This window comes from Carassius auratus, unplaced genomic scaffold (genome assembly GCF_003368295.1).
Source record: "Carassius auratus strain Wakin unplaced genomic scaffold, ASM336829v1 scaf_tig00217280, whole genome shotgun sequence".
Lineage (NCBI taxonomy): Eukaryota > Metazoa > Chordata > Actinopteri > Cypriniformes > Cyprinidae > Carassius > Carassius auratus.
This window is the reverse complement of record NW_020528980.1, coordinates 12,726-32,829: the sequence shown is the minus strand read 5'-3', so window position 1 is coordinate 32,829 and position 20,104 is coordinate 12,726. Positions and strand designations below refer to the sequence as shown.

The 20,104-nt window shown below is 41.5% G+C and overlaps 1 protein-coding gene across 1 annotated transcript; it reads right to left on the bottom strand.

The window, feature by feature from the left end:
- Positions 1-18,639: 18,639 nt before the first annotated feature.
- On the bottom strand, positions 18,640-19,896 carry LOC113100472 (interleukin-1 receptor accessory protein-like 1-B). The gene is made up of 2 exons (XM_026265205.1): positions 19,734-19,896; positions 18,640-18,861 (listed from the first exon to the last, which is right to left on the bottom strand). Exons 1-2 carry the CDS (start codon positions 19,890-19,892, stop codon positions 18,640-18,642), a joined length of 381 nt encoding a protein of 126 aa, XP_026120990.1. The 5' UTR covers positions 19,893-19,896.
- Positions 19,897-20,104: the final 208 nt, after the last annotated feature.

Below are 20,104 nucleotides of genomic sequence, written 5' to 3'. Positions count from 1 at the left end.
ATGATTCATTAAAAATGTCTAGAAGGAGAAGAGTCAATGTCAGCAAGGAACATCTTGTTAAATTCTGGCGTATACCCATCTGGACCTTTGAAAAACTCTGTATTCAATCCCAACCTCTTCCAGAGTAATAGGTTCCAATAGCTTTTTATTTCTTTCATTAATAGTAGAAATATCTAAATTATCAAAGTAGTCATCCATGGGTTTGACTTCTTTTGCTGATTCAGCTGAATATAGTTTAATATAAAAATGTTTAAATGTTTTATTAATTTCTAATTGATCTTTTGTTATACAACCAGAACCCATGTGAATTTAAGTTATGAATTGTGATGTCTCAGATAACTCTTAACTGATGAGCCAAATATTTTCCTATTTTATAACCATATTCATAATATGTATGTGTGGAATGATTTACTAATTTAACAGTCTCTTCTGATGCTAGAAGATTAAATTCTGTTTGCAGCATTATCCTTTTTGTTAGAAGTTCAGCAGTAGGAGATTCTGCATGTTGGTGATCTCTTTCTGAAATTTGTTCTATTTATTTTTGTTTTTCACGTTTTTTTTTTTAGTCTTAGACTTATGTGCATAAAAATATATAATTTGACCACGAAAATAAGCTTTCCATAATATACTTTTAGATACCTCTGGGGTTTTGTTAATTTGCATGTAAAATTCTATTTGTGATCTTATAAACTCAACGTGTTTCATTAGTTAATAAACTATTATCCATCCGTCAGGTTCTGGAAATGTATTTGTTGGGGAAGGTTAGTTGTAATTTTAATGAGGCATGGTCTGATAAAACAATAGCTTTATAGTTAATACAAAAGTAATTTAGAGTCCAAGAAAATATAGTCAATCCTAGAATAAGAATTGTGCAGTTGCGAAAAAGAAAGAATATTTTTTAGTATTTGGATTTAAATATTTCCAAACTTCAATTATATTTGCTGATTTAAAAAAATCTGGATTAGTTAGGCTCATTTAGATAGAGACTGTGGTCTGCTTGATGATCTGTCCAATACTGTGTCCATTACCAGATTAAAATCTTCTGCTAAAATTAGGTTGTGTCTGTGAAGATTGGGAAGGATTGCTAAAACGGAGTTAACAAAATTTCTCATCATTTTAGTTGGGAGCATAGATGTTTGGCAGTGTTACAGGGGTTTTATAAAGTTTCCCGTTTACAATAATATATCTACCATTTGGGTCCGATATTGCATCAGATGTAATAAAGGGAATTCTTTTATTAATTATAATGAGCATTCCTCAGTACTTGAAATTAAATTTTGAGTGAAACGCGTCCAACCCAATTTTTATTTAACTTTTTGTGCGTGTGATTTTTAAGATGTCTCTTGTAGAAAGGCAACATTTCTACATCCCAGTTTCCTAAGATGAGCCAGTACATTACCTCTTTTCACTGCACCATTCAGGCCTTTACTATTCCATGTGACAAATTGCACATTATTCTCTTCAAGCATCTTAAAAGATCCCATCATATTTGTTAGGAATCTGATAATGTTCCCACCTTCAGCTCCTTCTTTAATGCCCACCAGATGAAGGTTTTGCCTCCTGCTTCTGTTTTCCAGATCCAGGCACTTCTCGTCAAGTCAAGTCACCTTTATTTATATAGCGCTTTAAACAAAATACATTGCGTCAAAGCACTGAACAACATTCATTAGGAAAACAGTGTGTCAATAATGCTAAATGATAGTTAAAGGCAGTTCATCATTGAATTCAGTGATGTCATCTCTGTTCAGTTTAAATAGTGTCTGTGCATTTATTTGCAATCAAGTCAATGATATCGCTGTAGATGAAGTGACCCCAACTAAGCAAGCCAGAGGCGACAGCGGCAAGGAACCGAAACTCCATCGGTGACAGAATGGAGAAAAAAACCTTGGGAGAAACCAGGCTCAGTTGGGGGTCAGTTCTCCTCTGACCAGACGAAACCAGTAGTTCAATTCCAGGCTGCAGCAAAGTCAGATTGTGCAGAAGAATCATCTGTTTCCTGTGGTCTTGTCCTGGTGCTCCTCTGAGACAAGTTCTTTACAGGGGATCTGTATCTGGGGCTCTAGTATAAGATGTGATTGTTCCGAAGCTGTTACCCTGTCCATCATTTCGCTGAGTGTTTTTCATTTCCTCTACATTACTGACAGTCTCTGCTTGTGTCGATCGGAGACATGCTAGCTCACTGGCTAGCTCATCATGTACAGCACAAATGTCCACTTTCGTTTCTTCACACAGTGAGGAAAAGTTTGCTTTGATACCATTAAACAATGTTGCAATCTCAGCTTTAAGCTGCACCAGCACCACTTCCCTGGATACTTGCAATTCCTCTCTTAATGTCCGTAACGAGATTCAATTCTCTGATGTAGTTTCTTGCGTGGACTCGGTTACTTTTTCTGCCATCTTTGGACTGCTGATTGTGAAGGGACTTAATGTTTTTTGAATACGTTTAATTTTTCCCTTCTGTAAGTGTCTCTTCATAGCAGAAGTCTTGTTGTTGGGATACTTATGTTATATTTGACCCTTGCTTTATCAACATTTGAGGGCTCAGATTACAATATTAGTGTATTATCTTGGCAGAGCTCCTCACTTCCAGCTTACTCCATCGTGTGGCGAGTCCCACTCTCTATGACCGGATGTTTCTTTAGATTCTTTAGATGTGGTCAGTAACAGTACAAATGCAGAGCACAGCGTTAAAAAGATGCTCAGTTAATACTAAGCGAGCAAACAAGAGCAAAGACAACATTCTCACTCGTCACAAAAGGATGGGTTGATTTTCGGCTATTAGACTGAAGATTTCAGACGAGCTGTGCTCTTCTCTAGACATTGGCTCGTTCTGTCTCATTGCTTAAAGGATTAGTTCACATCCAGAATAAAAATCTACTGATAATTTACTCTCCCCCATGTCATCCAAGATGTTCATGTCTTTCTGTCTTCAGTCGCAAAGCAATGAATGTTTTTGAGCATTAAGAACCTTAATTTCTTTGTAACTGAAGAAAGAAAGATCTCGGATGACATGAGGATGAGTAAATTATGAGGACATTTTTATTCTGGAAGTGAACTAATCTTTTAACTCTTTCCGTCCCAGCATGAAATTTCATGGTGCCCAGAATAATTTGAGCAAGTTTAGTAAAAAAGCAACATTTTGAACAAAGAGCTAAGAAAAATCATGTTTTTGATTTGATTCAGAATGATGATCAAAACACAGATGGAGTCAGTCGCTTCCATCAACACTTCCAAAGCTTCATAGTCCTAAACCAAAGTCCCAAAGTGATAGGGGTGGTGTTGGCGCATTGGATAAGACGCATGCCTTTGGTGTGAGAGACCCGGGTTCGAATCCACTGTGAGGAACCAATGTGTCCCTGAGCAAGACACTTAACCCCTAATTACTCCAGAGGCGTGCGACCTCTGACATATATAGCAATTGTAAGTCACTTTGGATGAAAGCGTCAGCTAAATGAATAAATGTAAATGTCAGACATGTAAACACACTTCAGGTGTCAACATTTCATTCAGTATTGTAGGCAGTTTTGATTTATATGCTGCTGTTCGGTGATCACATTAGCTTACATGTAAGTAAGCAGTGCTTTGACAGCTTGATTCTGGATCTGGAGATTCTACACTATGTGACTTTTAAAAGTGTAACAAATTTTTAAACACTAGGCATCATACACTTGCTAACTTTGCAGAGGAACAACTGGAGTTCGTACATTAAACAAATTTCTGATCTTAATCCGAAGTCATTGCGATCACAACAAACACACACAGAAACGCAAAAGCTGTTATTCGGATACGGATTGTGACAAATTAAAACAATGTGTGTTCTAAAGTTGGCTAAAATATATCCTCCGATTGGATGGAATCAGACTCCTAAACAAAAATATCGGACTCTGTGTCAATCTTAAACTACGTGATTTTCTATGAAATCGGTCAACTCATCTGCAGATAGTAAGTAAATGGTGGGAAAATCTGGGCAAATATAATATATATGTAATATATTCCAGCTTTTACATGGATCATATCGGAGTACGAGTCTTCACCTGATGCTAACAGAAGTGAAATTCATGTTTGCTCCAGAGATGAAAGTAATAAAAGTTGATGCTCCATTCATTTTATACTGGACTACAGCTCTGTAGAGGAACATCACACACACGATCCATACATCCTCACCTCATAATTACAACAATAACTGATCCCTGTAGCCGATACACAAGAGTCGTCTCGGCCTGTTGACCTTTTCACTAGTTTCATCCATGTGAAACCATCGTTGCTGTTATTCTGCATGCCGTTAAGTCGACACTGAAGCACTACGCAGCTAATCACTGTGAGGACGAGAGTGCTCCGCTCTGGGGGTCTCTTTAAGAAATGAAAACACTGAGATGGGAAGGAAATTTCTCTCTGTATGTCTGCTGAACATCACAGGCTCCCAGCCAGACCCAGAACTGAGCCTTCTGAATGTGATCCACTTTTAAACACACTGCAAGCCCATTCTTGTGTTCTGTTTATGAGCGACGCTCAGTTTTTAGATTGTTAGATTGTTGTTTGAATCTAAAATACTTAAAAAGAGCTGATGTACTGACATGCATCAGAAAGCTGATTCACATGAGTGCCACACTTGTTTTCAACCAATTAAACCCTATCTTTAGTTTACCTCTTTTCAGAGGACACAAAAGCCTGTCAAATGTTCCTTATGCTCTCATAAAAACCTTCAGCTAAATGAATGATTTCTGCGTAAACAAAGTGACTTCAAAAGTCGAGGGGTATAGTTTCCCTGGAACCCCGGGTTGGCCCATCGACCGGCTATCGAGCCAGCGGAGGAACTTCAAAGGACTGGAACGCGACTCAACCCTTTGGATGTGCTCAGTAAATGAACCGCGTGACCTTCGAGAGCTCCTCTTTCATCCGGACAGAGGATGTGACCAGACACAGACTGCCATCAAAAGCCCTTCAGACACTTAATGAGAGCTTTTTAAATACCACTGTTAGCATCTGCTCATTAGAAACTTCACATCGATTAATTTATTTTAATTAAAATCCTCCTCCAACAGTTCTGAGCTGAATATGAACACACAGCATCTACTAGACGTGAACGAACAGACCTGCTCACACACATCACTCTTTGGGAGTAAGAGTCAGGAGACTGTGCGCTGCTGGAGGAAGAGGCTCGTATTAGACTCAGGAAACGCTTGGGTTACGTGCAGCAGTGGAGGAAGGCCCGTCTCAGGTACACTTTAGCTCTGTATATCTCACACAAAGCATAGGCTCCTGGTAATCTCCTCTGAGAAAAGGGTAAATAATGAATGCATGTCTCTCTAATTAAAGAGCTCAGTCACTGCTGGTCACGCATGATTACAACAGGCACACACAGAAGAGATCTGAGCACTGGCCCTCTACGACTTGACTGATGCAGCGAGGACGCATTGTTTGAGAGCGCCGCTGAGCGTGTGTGAGCAAAGCCGTCTGACATTTCTCTGATGATTAACTTTAATACCCTCTGCCTTACAACAGCGAACACTATCAATACGGACGAGTCACAGCTGAGCGTGATGATTACAACCTGAACACCCCACTTAGTGCGGCCACTTGACTTTCTTCCAGAGCAGAAGCGTGACGGACAGCTGCACTGACTGAAGGGTTACAATGTGACTAGCTAACCCTTCTGTTAATGCCGCATTTGAAAAGAAACACAGAAAAACTGATCATACTCTCTAAAAAATACAGGCTTGTTGCAATATGGACTAATCCAACTGTTAGGTTACATTTTTCAATTAAATGTTTAATCCAAAAGTTGGGTTAGTCGATATTTGACCCAAAGATGGGTTTAAACAAGAGTGTCAATAACTTGAAGATATTAAAGGGAGTGGGAAAATGAAAATTATTATTATTGGACAAAAATTTCACTATATATATATATATATATATATATATATATATATATATATATATATATATATATATATATATATATATATATATCAGGTTTGGTAAATGATGACAAGTTTTCATTGGTGAACTTCCCCATTGAGAGATACAAACATTGATCATGAATGAGTTAACTGCAACCAGTTTAAATGATAATTAACCACGAGTTGCCTTTCTAACATGGCAGCAGAGGGTTTGATGAGGATCTTTCTGACATGCTCGTGGTCTATCATTAGAGATGCTGTGGTGTCTGCTCACAGTAATGGAAACATTATTTCTAACTGCATAAACTGACTTCTTGTAAGCTACCTGTGTTCAGCATACTCATAATTCCTGACTGCATTGTGTGATCTAATGTCAACCGCTCCTCCACAACAAACTACAGTGGTGGTCAGCTGAGAACTGATCGTCCATCACATCATGGGTCGTCTTTGCTCCGTATCAAAAGTGTCTGCTTGCTGAAGAGCCGAGAGCTTCCTCAAAAGAAAATCCATTGTGATCCCCTGGTGCAGCCACTTCCTTTTTTAAGGTAAGGCAACATAATTAACCTACAGACATGATTTAGCCATTTTAAATGAGCTCTTCCCTTTTTCTTAATTATTCCACCTGCTTGACACTGTGGTTAACACCCCGTTTGTCCTCCGAGGGTTCCTCTCCGGGGACTCCCAGGCATCTGTCGGTTAAAGCGGCTTGAGCTTTCAGCGTGTTCGCTCAGTGAACATGTTCCTTCACCCTTCTAGCCCACCTACTGTAGTCCAGCGGCTCATTTGGTCCTGTGTCGGCCCTCTGGATGTCTGTATCTGGGCAAATGCTAAGACATTTATGAAGCACAGAGGGAAAATGCTGTATTGATTTCTGTACGTCACTGTATACTGCCTTCTCAGCAGCGGCCTTGTGCCATGTAGACGTTTATCTCTGGGCCCTATTTCTCCCTCTCCCTCTCATGCATGTCTGTGTAATTAAAACAACAGACGAACATCAGCACGGTGGATCCAGAGCCTCTAGCTGATATGCTCACATCAGCCGAATTATCAAAACCACCTCAGAAGGAGCATTGCACTATATTAGAATTCAGACGTGGAAGAATTTTCCAAACTTATAATTAAGCAGATGTGCAAATGGTGAGCGAATGGTAATTAATCATGATTACTTTAATTATGCATTGTTTTCTCAATAATGAGGACGATGCAGTGGCACACGATGTGCTTTCTCTCAGCTGCAGACGGCTCAGTCACGCCAATCCAACGCCGCTGCAGTGGATATTAAAAACGTCAATCTTACTCAAGCAAATAACTTTGCTTCATTTTCAGTTGGTGAACTTACAGAAATTATTTTTCTAACTCTTTTTCTTTGAAGTGAATTTTTCTTCCCTTGTGAAGAAAATGATGTGATATAATCTTTAATTAAGAGATAGAGTAAATGTCCCTCCCGCACATGAACACTGCACCGCGGCATGAAGACACTCGTGTTGAGAGTTTATAGTGGAAATCAAAAAGAGGCACTTGAATGTTTTAATTGAATGAATATGCATGAATGTCACTGTCTGTGTCTCAAAAAAACACACAAAGACCGGCTGATAACAGACGGCTTCAACAACATAAATCTAGCAGAAAGATGTTTGCGGGAGATTAAACATGTTTGGAGTGTTCAGAGGGAAGCTATCTCTCTCTGACTAGTTTTCATCTTGGAATCTCTGGCCAGTCAGATGCGAGTGTTACACATCATCCATCTGTTTTCTTACGCAGAACATTAAAGTCAACACTGAGACGTTCAGTTGTGCAATTGACAAACTCCACAGAAACTCTGATCACGAGTGCTGCAATGACGGAGGATCTGAACAAACACCTGGTGCCTCACTAGACTGCGCTCGCTCTCATTAAACCTAAAAGACAGAAAAGATTCATATTTTCAATGGTGGCAAAATGTTTGAAAGGTGAATGAGAGCATGCAGATGGACTAGATGAGCGACGGACAGCTAGAGAGCGAGAACACAAGGGACACGACTGGACTGACACTGGTATTCCTATCATCATGGGTTCATTCCATTGGCAAACTAGTTTTCCTACTGTAAAATTTGTATTTTCTATCCTCTTATGCTAACCCTTCCCCTCACACAAAACTACAGGCATTTATTTAATTTTCAAAAAATTTAATTATGTGTGATTTATAAGCTTTTTTCCTCACAAGGTCAAAATTTACTGGGTTTACTAAAATTGTGTAATAATATTGGGAATAGCAGGTGCACACAAACGCACACACACACACGCACACACACACGCACGCGCGCACACACACACACGCACACGCACACACGCAGGCGCACACACACACACACACACACACGCACGCGCGCACACACACACGCACGCGCACACACACACACGCACGCACACACACACACACACACTGAGTGTCGTGCCAGGGCTCATGCTCAGAGACAGACGCTGCCAGCTCGCCCACCTGCTCAAACAGGTCAGTTTGTCATAGCAGCACATTCAGGGCACATGGCCAGAGTCACCCGCTCACAATAACAACACAATCTGTGAGTGTGTGTGTGTGTGTGTGTGTGTGTGCGTGTGAACGACTGATTCACTTTTCTTAAGCGGATCTTGCATTATAATTCTAGATTAAATGTTTTATGAGAGTCAAAGAGGAAATTAAGTTTGTTTAATGAGACAATGTTTCACATGAGCATGGGAAAGTCATCCATACACACAACATGTGCTAAACATGCTCAAATCCACTGAGATGATCTAAAGATGAGGCGGAGGAGGAATCACATACTGTATCTGGCATCTACGGCATTTACCTAGCTATTGGCTAATTATGTAGCTGTTAAGGGGAAACAAACTGAAGAAAGCAAGAGGTTTCCAGCTGAGTCTCATTTGCACAATGAGAAGCACACGCAGAATGAGAAAAGCAGCACGTGCTACTGTCTGCCACAAACACAAATTCAGATACGAATCAATGCTACTCTGCATCTGAACAAACGATTGATTGTAAGGTTTGTCCCTCTAACACGTTTTCCTTTAGCGATATTCACCAAACATCCAGAACATCTGAATCTGCAGAAAAAATAATAAATCAAATTACCTGTTTTAGCATTGTAATGAATCATCTGCTGATATCCCACAGCAACAGACCAGCTCATAATCAAATCTTTCAGATAGGAACAAAACATGTTCATGAACATAAGCTTAAAATACAAAATGTAAACATACTGGATTATAGCAATATTGCTAATTTACACCTGTAGCACCATACAGTACGTCTGACATGAACGTCTACTCTGATAAACATTGGCATGTTTTGGTATTTAGAAGACATTTACAGACTCTTACAGACTCATATGGGTCCAATAAAAACACAAGGACAGGGGTGATACGGGAAGCGGTGCTTGTATATGACCGGACAGGTCAGAGGTCAGGAGCACATGAGAGCAGGAGGAACAGGAGGATCTGGCAGCTGTCATGTGACCGAGGGGACGAGAAGGGGCACATTACAGGCTGCTGGGGTCAGAGACACCACACAGAAATGATTATGTCTAATGTAACCCGCTGCTCCCATTAAGAGACAGAAACAGGCCTGTGGATCACTTTGGGCTTGTGTAAAGGGCTGTGATCTGACCCTCTGTGTGACCAGACGTGTATGGCACATGACGAGGCTCGAGCCTGAATTATTCATGCAGTCACTCACAGTCCATACAAACGTGAACAGTCCTGACCTTTCCTCACCTGCAGTATGCTCTGAAAACTTGAGTGGGGCTTTACAGGTTGGTGCATTGTTTTTTAGTTTTTTTTACAAATTTGACTTGTCCTAAGAAGACCTCGGTCTCTCACATTGAAACAATGTGCTATTAAAACCACAGAAAAGTGTTCAATTATAACAGGATGATGTGTTCACTTACAGTCTGAGACTCCAGCTCTGTCTGAGAGCCACTTACTCCGTCTTGAGCTAGAGCAGAAAAATAAAGCACATCCCTTCTTCTCTCACGTTAGACTCTTTATTCAACAATGTACCGAATGAACAAACCAACACCTTGAAAACATAATTATGGCAGATGCCGGCCAACGAGAGAGCAAGATACAGGGCAGCGGGACGTTTAGGGAGGAGTTTGCATGATCTTGCATTATCATCACTTCTCGTGTGCGTTTGGTTTTGTAATGTAGTTTGTGGAGCAGATCGAGTTGTCGAAGATTCTTCCTACTGTAAAGTCATGCAATGTCCATCGTTGAATGTGAACACAAGTGTGTGAAGTGTAAAGTATGAAAACAATGGTGATCTGACGACTTTGAAAATCATGCAGTTTGGCAACTCGGCATAAGAGGAGAATTTCAAGACAGAAATCCTGAGTGATTCCTAACATGAAGCTAAAAAAGGAAGAAAAACTGTGGGTAAAGAGCAAAGTGTTTGTGGATTTCATTAACAAGCAGTTTAACACTCTGAACGTTGAGACACAAACTGAGTGATAATTTGCCAGAGTGTCACATTAATTAATAAAGTGTGATCGTCGTCACAGATCCCAGATGTATGAATTCATGAGAAAGCTGACATTTACACTAATCCGTTAGCACTTATCATTAGAGGAGAGAGAAAGAGAGAGAGAGAGAGAGAATGAAATGGAAACAATAAATATATTCTATACAGGAGTATGAACACACGTGCTGAGCAAAATAATTGCAATTGAACACTCATAATCTAATGCTGACTGCAATGAGATTGCACTCTCTGACCACACCCATTCTCTGACCACACCTCTAACACCACACCCATTCTCTGACCACAACTCTAACACCACACCCACTCTCTGACCACACCTCTAACACCACACCCACTCTCTGACCGGCCTCTAACACCACACCCACTCTCTGACCGCACCTCTAACACCACACCCACTCTCTGACCGCACCTCTAACACCACACCCACTCTCCGACCACACCTCTACACCACACCCACTCTCCGACCACACCTCTAACACCACACCCACTCTCTGACCGCACCTCTAACACCACACCCACTCTCTGACCGCACCTCTAACACCACACCCACTCTCCGACCACCCCTCTAACACCACACCCACTCTCCGACCACACCTCTAACACCACACCCACTCTCCGACCACACCTCTAACACCACACCCACTCTCCGACCACACCTCTACACCACACCCACTCTCCGACCACACCTCTAACACCACACCCACTCTCTGACCGCCCTCTACCACCACACCCACTCTCTGACCACAACTCTAACACCACACCCACTCTCTGACCACACCTCTAACACCACACCCACTCTCTGACCACACCTCTAACACCACACCCACTCTCTGACCACACCTCTAACACCACACCCATTCTCTGACAACAACTCTAACACCACACCCACTCTCTGACCACCCTCTAACACCACACCCACTCTCCGACCACACCTCTAACACCACACCCACTCTCCGACCACACCTCTAACACCACACCCACTCTCCGACCACACCTCTAACACCATACCCACTCTCTGACCACCCCTCTAACACCACACCCACTCTCTGACCACACCACACCCACTCTCTGACCACCCCTCTAACACCACACCCACTCTCCGACCACCCCTCTAACACCACACCCACTCTCCGACCACACCTCTACACCACACCCACTCTCTGACCACACCTCTACACCACACCCACTCTCTGACCGCACCTCTAACACCACACCCACTCTCTGACCACACCTCTACACCACACCCACTCTCTGACCACACCTCTACACCACACCCACTCTTTGACCACACCCACTCTCTGACCACCCCTCTAACACCACACCTCTACACCACACCCACTCTTTGACCACACCCACTCTCTGACCACCCCTCTAACACCACACCTCTAACACCACACCCAATCTTTGACCACACCTCTACACCACATCCACTCTCTGACCACACCTCTAACACCACACCCACCCTCTGACCACACCTCTAACACCACACCCACTCTCTGACCACACCTCTAACACCACACCCACTCTTTGGCCACACCCTGTCTTTAACTCCACCCCTAATCACAGCTATCCTCAGTGTCCTGAAAGCTCTTTTTAAAGGACATTGAATGGTAAATAATGGAAGCCTCTACACAAGCTCACACTCTCAGATTATGATTCATACAGAGAAGGGAAAATATTAACAGCCATTAAGTGCTGAATGGAAGGAAAGACATTCATGTGTCCCGTAGCTCCCCTTCTTTGGAGGACTGTTAGTTAAGATATTCATTTCACGCAGCAATGAAAGTGTAGCTAGAATGAAGAAAACATATCAAATGGCCTTTTATTCACTGACTCAATTTTAAGACATGCTCCGAGTGCTTTCTGTGAGAGGAGGATTAAAAAAACAATAGAAAGAGAGAGAGAGAGAGCAATGGAGAGCAGTCATACGCAGTCTCATACTGTAACCACATGATACATGATTTAATAAGCTTAAGCACTTCAGGACAAAGGAGACACGGATGGAAAGGAGGAAGGAAGACCATCAGCTTCAAACAGATGACATGCACAGGGTTCCCTGCTGAAAACCCTCTCTCTCTCATCAGATCAACCCTCAGCTGCTCAGCACAGTCCTGGACTCTGTTCTGCTTTCCCAGGATGCCAACCAGAGATGGAAACTCAAGTCTGCAGATTGGACTCAAGGTGCACTTGACATGGACTTTAGGGACTCGTAAACACACCTGATGCGGACTGTGAGGTGTCTCTGCGTATCACAGCATATTTCTGCTCTTCTGTTTAAACTCTTGCTCCATCCATCAGTGCTTATTAGTACAATAGAGAAAAACATGGTCACTCACAAGTTGCACATGGGCTAGCAGAACTAGCAAAATATGTCTTGAGTGCTGCTACAGGACGCACGGATGAGCTGCTGTGGAGCATGGAGTGTCTTTGTGTGACCAGCAAGACTCAATTCAATTCAATTCAATTCAAGTTTATTTGTATAGCGCTTTTTACAAAACAAATCGTTACAAAGCAACTTTACAGAAAATTATGTTTCTACAATATTTAGTAGTAGCTAGTAGTTTGTGCACATTTGACAGGATTTTAGAAAAAATAAAAATAATAATAATAATACAAAACTCTACAGTAAATTAACATTGTACTCACACTGTCTACAAACAGAACACTGACATACCAGGATTCTGACTGGGAAAACAACCAGTTTTGGAGGGAATTCTGTATCAGTCAAGCCAAAATATTTTCAGACACCTTCAACATTTCACACATTATCAAAGTTTATTTCCTATAGTTTAAAAAATGGCAACAAAATATGACAAGAACTCAAGGTTAAACTGTGTCAGAACAAACTCCTCTTGATGATGTCAGATAACACTTCAGCAAACATGCTCAGGTCAAAGTGTCTGAATAATCTTTGATCCCAAATTTGTATCAGTTTTACAGGGAGTCCACTGCATGACAAATTTTGGGGTATACAATGCCACAGTTTACTTTATTTTGCTCTCCTCATTTACATAAATAAACTTTAGTGTCCTTGTGGCGAGTGTGGCGGGGTCGAGGGCCGTGGGAACAGGAGCGAGGCTGGTGGAGTGATTGGAGATGAGCGACACCTGCTCCACCCACCGGCCTCGAGTCCCACGGAGGAGATGGAGGGATAGAAAACCGGAGCGACGACAGTGACGGACGAGAGAGGACCAGGCCTGGATTTAAGTTGTGTTTTGATTTTGTTTGTGCGCGGCAGTCGGCCGTGAGGGGCTGCTGCGCTGTTTTGTTTTGTTTAAGTTTGATTTGATTGTCTGCCGGTTCCCGCCTCCTCCTTTCTGTAATTAGGAAGTTTTAATTTATTACAGTCCTGTACCTGCTACTATAAAAAATATAAAAAATGATATCTGGCTAATTATTTGTTTGACTGTGTATGGGTGCTTTAGGATTGAAAGGGGTGTAAAGCAGCACATTAAGGATGGTTCTCCCTGTGGAGGTCCTGAAGATCGCTCACTGGGTTTGATCAGAGTCCTTACATAACCAGAGCATCAGTATCATGTGTAAGTCCATGCTTGGATCTCTCTGACCTGAATATGGCTCTCATCTCACTCACACTCCAGCAAGACGGAGGATCCGGTGTAATTAATAAAGAACACTTTTAAAACAGGCCTCACTAATGACTTCTAAATATAACCACATTAGACATTCTCCTCCTCGCCACTCATTTATTTAAAACTACTCTGAGCTTAGAGGAAAAGTGCTTCCTCATCACAAACCCCTGATACACATCAGGACTTCTCTTTTAGTTTCCCTTCAGTATGAGCTTGTGTGTCAGTTTTAGAAGATCCTAAATAAGCAAGAAGTCACATGGCAATATTAAAAATCATAAATATTTAGTGGAACTGAAACCAATCATATTTGTTGTTCATGTTCATGTGATTGCTCAGTGTGTCTACATGTTATTCAGCTAGAGACTGGCTCCGGAAGCGTCACATTGTGTCACAGAGCTGGAGACTGTAGCTCAACTACAGCTTCATGTGAACGCACTGATGAGACGACAGAGAGAGATGTGGAGTGGTGTAATTTATAAAGAGTGTCGTCTGCCGTTTAACCCTGTAAAGAGAGCGGCCGCTGGACGAGTGTCTCCATCAGTAATGTGTTTATGAAAATGAGCCATATGACAGATCTCTGGCATTGATCACATACTCGTCCATCATCCTGAATACTCCCTCTCTCTCTCTCTCTCTCTCTGTCTCTCTCTCTCTCTCTATCTCTCTCTCTCTGTTCTCTTTCCACTTAAGCCATATTTTCCTTCTCTCTGCATCAAGCATTCTTTTATTTTTCTCACTCTTTCTGCTGCAGCTGTTCTCTTCATCCCTCTCTCTATTCCTCCATCTCTCTCTCTCTCTCTCATGTGTAATATGGCAGTACAGGAAGCATAAGGTGGAAATCTCTCTCATTATTTTCCACTCTGTTGCCACGACGACAGCAGTTTGAGGGACAGATCTGACAGGTGACGTGGAGCACCACAGACAACACAACGTACACCAACATCACACACAAGCCTCATCTGAGCTCATATTAGAAAAGCACAGGAGAAAAAATATATAATAAAATGTTGACATTAAATATTGATTTTTATGTGGGATGATCTTTACTGTTCCTGGAGAGAAAGAGGACGGGGAAATATGTGTCCGCTCCAGCTGCACAAACACACTCAAATGCTTCAGCAGGTTTCCTTTAGGAAAACAGATCTAAACACACCGTCATAAAGGACAGCAGAGCTGTGCTTCTTCAGAACTTCTGCACACCTTCATTACACTCAATTAAGAGAATAATTATTTACCTTTTATATGATAATCAGTAGAACTGAACGCTGTGTGTTTAGATGTCCACCTGCTCACGATGAGACATCACTGTTATATAACGACCCATCTGAGGAGAATCCTCTCTAAACCGCAGGATGGAGCTGCTACTGGATCCATTCTTCTCTAGCAAAGCCCAATATTAACCCCGGCAGTTACTAATGCATTATAAAATAATGCCAAAACTATATTACCACTGCAAAAAAATAAAAAATATATAACAGATGCTACAGGATTCAAAGCACATGAAGCAAAGCTACATTTCTAGCAGAATTGAACTTTAGTAATTAAATGAATCATGTAGAATCAAAAGCTGTTACTTATACAACTTGAGCATTTGTATTTCTTCTCCACAAAATTAAATTGTTCCAAAGGAAGAGCCACAGCCGGACTGGATCAGCTCAGCCGAGCGGAGGGGAGCGACAGAGACATACATGTCCACACGGTTATAACACATCGGACACTAACAAACACACATGCATGTTCTTACATCAGAATTACGCTAGCAGATAGATTAAAAAATCTTTTATCTTTGTAACTATTTAGAATACATGGTGTACAATACAGTTGCGATGGAGTCTTGAGCTGGAATTAATATGAGTTTTTTATGAAGATCCAGAGGGAATTCATCATAGCCCTAAAGACTTCCATCTCTTTCCATAAAAGAAAAATAAATCTATCTTTACCCTCCCATTCGGGAACATGTTTTCAAGCACTTACTCTGAGAAGCCCAAGAGCCAAATCCATGACACAAATTCAATAAGTATAATCATCTGTTTTCATTAGTCGGGCATTGGGACGAGGGTCTTACGCTGATGTCTTATAGGAAGCAGATAAGCCATTTCTATAAGTGATGCATTTTAATAAGCTGCATCTGGCTGTTTGGTGAACAGTGGGAACTGAATCCAGAGGATCTGCTCGCTCCGTGTAAGATGGAACTGGACTGGACTGTCCTAGAGAAGACTGTTCTATAGCATACAGAAACCGTACATGATGTGCTGGCACCCACTCCGCCTCATTTCTCCTGTTTTAGTCACATAGTAATGAGTTTTTTAACTTCCAACAGGGCTGCATAAAATGAGACGCGGTCTGAGTAACTGACAGCTCACAGAAGAGCACATGACAGTCAATTATTAGAAACTGCAAGAGTAAAAACACAACGAGGGAGACACTCCGCATCAGCTCAGAAAAACCCACAGAAGAAGGATTGACGGACACGAACCCGTCATCTTTGATATGTTGTTCAATCCTGAGGAAAAGAGTGTTAAAACTGCCTTTCAACTATCATTTTGCATTATTGAGACACTGTTTTCCTTATGAATGTTGTTCAGTTGCTTTGACGCAATGTATTTTGTTTAAAGCACTATATAGAGAGTATAGAGACTCAACATTACTGATGTTTGGTTCTCTTGAGCCGGTCGAGCCGGTTCACCAATTGAACTGAACTGAACTTTAGTTCTGGGTTGATGATGCAGGACACACAGCCGAAGTAGCACATCCAACTCAAAAAGAGCCGACTGAGCCGGTTGATCCAACAGTCAAAGTTTGCAGAGGATGACCGAGGACTCGAGTGAGCGGATCATACTGATCTGAGGTGCACACTGGAAACATGATTATTAGGACTGTTATTAATAATACTTTATACTGTAGACATGTGGAACATATCGGCGTTTGCGCATCAATGTCTGTAAAGTGTTCTATAGGTGTGAAACTTGTAGGAATCTTATCCAAGTTGTAGACTGGTCAATATTGGTCAGTCAGTCATATCTGACAAAGGACATGCGAATGAAACGGTGACCACTGAATTATATAGCAATAATCAGCAATATGCTTTCACACAAATAACTTTAGTTTTTTTATACAATTTTTTGTTTCAATAAGTTTTGACACAAATGACTTATTAGAATTTTTCATTGAGAAAACCTTGCACTTTATTTGTTAGAAAAGAAATGCGTAGAGACATTATTGCTTTGATGACGTCAGGAACCGATGAATCTGCTTCTGGAACCGGTTCAATGAGCCGATCCGTCCAAAAAGAATCAGTTCACAGAAATGAATCAGACTTTGCATCACTACACATCATCAGGACATCTCCAGGCCCAGTCTAACACACCTGCTGTAATGTGTGTGTGTGTGTGTGTGTCTGTCCCAGTCTGAGACACAGCGAGGATCGACTCCAGTCTGTGTCCCAGAACTATTCATTAGGATTATCACTGCATTAGAAGAATGACTTCTATTTACTCTACTTCTAATTTTATTTTATTAAATTTTTTACTGTTATCCGGACTACATTTCTTTGTCAATTATTTTTTTTTCTTTCTTAATTTATGTTTATGTTCTGCTATTCTCATTTTGCACTGTTTGCACTCCAAAAACTTTAGCAATATGAATGCAAAAATAGCTGTCATGTCGGTAAAGCACCTTAAAACTGTGTGTGTGTGTGTGTGTGTGTGTGTGTGTGTGTGTGTGTGAGTCTAGCAGAACTGCAGGAACACAGACTGCTCACTCTATTTCTCAGAATACATTACCGGTGCTGAATTACTTTGAATTACAATTACAATTCAATTTCCTGCATACCAGTTTAATTCAAATTCACAAGCATGAACTGAAAGTGAAATGATTCTTCAGTTCTGAATTCTGCTCAACCACTTTCTGAAGCTGAAACATCAGGACGGACGTGTGAGAGACGCATCCTCCTCTCATAGACTCGGTCCGTGGACGTTTGAAGGATGGCCAGGCTGATGCTCGTAATGTGTTTCTAGCTGTGCATGAGCATCTCCTTCAATGTGCTGACTCTACTAAAGCAAAAAATACCATAATATGTTTGCAGATATTTATAAAAACATGCTAAGCTAACATACTTGTTTATCTGAAAAACAATGCTACAGTCAGTTATTTTCCTTTGAAATTGTGCGTTTCATGCTGTAATGTCAGTTCACCCAATTCTATTTCAGCACCCCGGGTTGCCAGTTGAGAAAACACAACATATTTCATTTAATTTGTCAAGTGTGCTAGTTCCCGTTGGTGTCATCAATCTGGCAACCTGCGTGTGCGTCAAGTCTGAGGAGGAGGAGGGTGAACAAAAAACCTCTCCAATATTTTGAATTTGGACTGCAATACCTACGTAGTTCACCCACTCTGTGTCAATCCTGTGTACAGCACCTTGAATATCTAAATGAAGATCGTGGCAGCATTTACAGATTCTCAGGCTTCCCTCTGCTGTCCACCGTAACACACACACGAAATCCACCGAAAACACTACAGATCAGATCCACACCAGAAGACATGTTTAACATGACAAACTCAGCTCCCGGATGGCCTCGTTCCTGTCTGGGAGTTTGTAGACATCCGGAAGACCTGGACTATCTGGTTGAGCTGTTTAGTGAGGGATGAAGCTAAACTCTTCAGGAAATACCTCCACACCTGGTTTAGAAGAGCTCATCTTACCTGTGACAGACAGAGCAGTGGTCCTCCTCACCACAAAACTCCCAAACTGTAATTCACAGGTGTAATTCCCGATATCGTCTTCCCGTACGTCTTTGATGGAGAGCACATCCACCTTCCTGACAATGCTCTGTCTCCACTGTTTCGGCCGGCATTCCTGCATCCATAAACAGATAGTTTAATGTTGCTCCGAACACATTTCATTGGAAGGACACGTTAATAAATCAAGTGGGTGGCTTTCAATACTGTCAACAGACTGCAGCACTACAGATTTCATCCTTGACAGTGTTTTGACAACAGCTAGAGCTTCATCTGTAAATTGTTGCCTTGGCAACGCCTGTCAATCATTTATTTAGCACTCATTAACTGCCTCGTCAAGGAGCAGATGAGTTCATTATCAAGGCAGCATACCATAAGAAGATAAGATGATGATGCAGGAACTGTGCTGAAGTTAACCAGAGTGAATCTCAGCTAAGAAATAAATGTTCACGAAGACGAAGGGTTTTCTAATCGTCAATGATAGTGCAGACACAATTTAACCATTTTAATTAAAACACACTGCTTTCATGTGATGAGAAAAAGCACTGATATCAACGAGTAAAGAACAGGATCAAATGAATCATTTGTTACTTGTTACTTATGCCATGTGTTTGTTTCATCTTTCTGTTGTAACTCGTATATCAAACTACACAGAATGAGGAAGTTCACATTGATGATGACTTAATCCAGTTACGTGTCCTGCACAAGAGTCCACAGCCACGATCTGTCTTAGATTCAGTTTAGCTAGAAAGAGTGGCAGACGTTTAATTTGACGCAGTCCAGTTTTACCTCTCTTATGGGTGGCAGAAACTGATCCATTTACAAAACTTTCCATCTCATCGTTTTTGCCTGATATGAAGTCCCTTTCTGCCTAACTGCAGTGTTTTAGGTGAGATGCAGATGAAAATGATGGCATGGAATCAAACTGAATGGTTTTACACGGTTTTAACTATCTGTCTGCACCGTGATGAATACAGCGTGTGATTGTACCTTGTACCATGTGATCTCTGGCTCTTTTCCACTCTGTATGTAGTCATCGATGTCAGGACAGAGGATGTCTTTGCTCTTACTCAGCTCGGCCTTCTCGAAGTACCTCATCTTGGAGTTGTAGCAGAGACCCGTGTTGTTCTCAGACACCGTGAGCGACATCGACACTTTCATACAGTACGAGGAGTTCCTGCAAAACACACCAAACCAACACCATCAACAAGCTGCACAGAAACATGCATCACATTACGTCAGGCGTAACTTAAATCCTATTCTTTACTGCTGAAACGTGTCTGTAAATGCTGGGTTAAAAGGGTCTCTGTGTTTCACATCATTCTCAGCAGTTGTTCCTTTGCTTGTTTGGGCTCAGGACA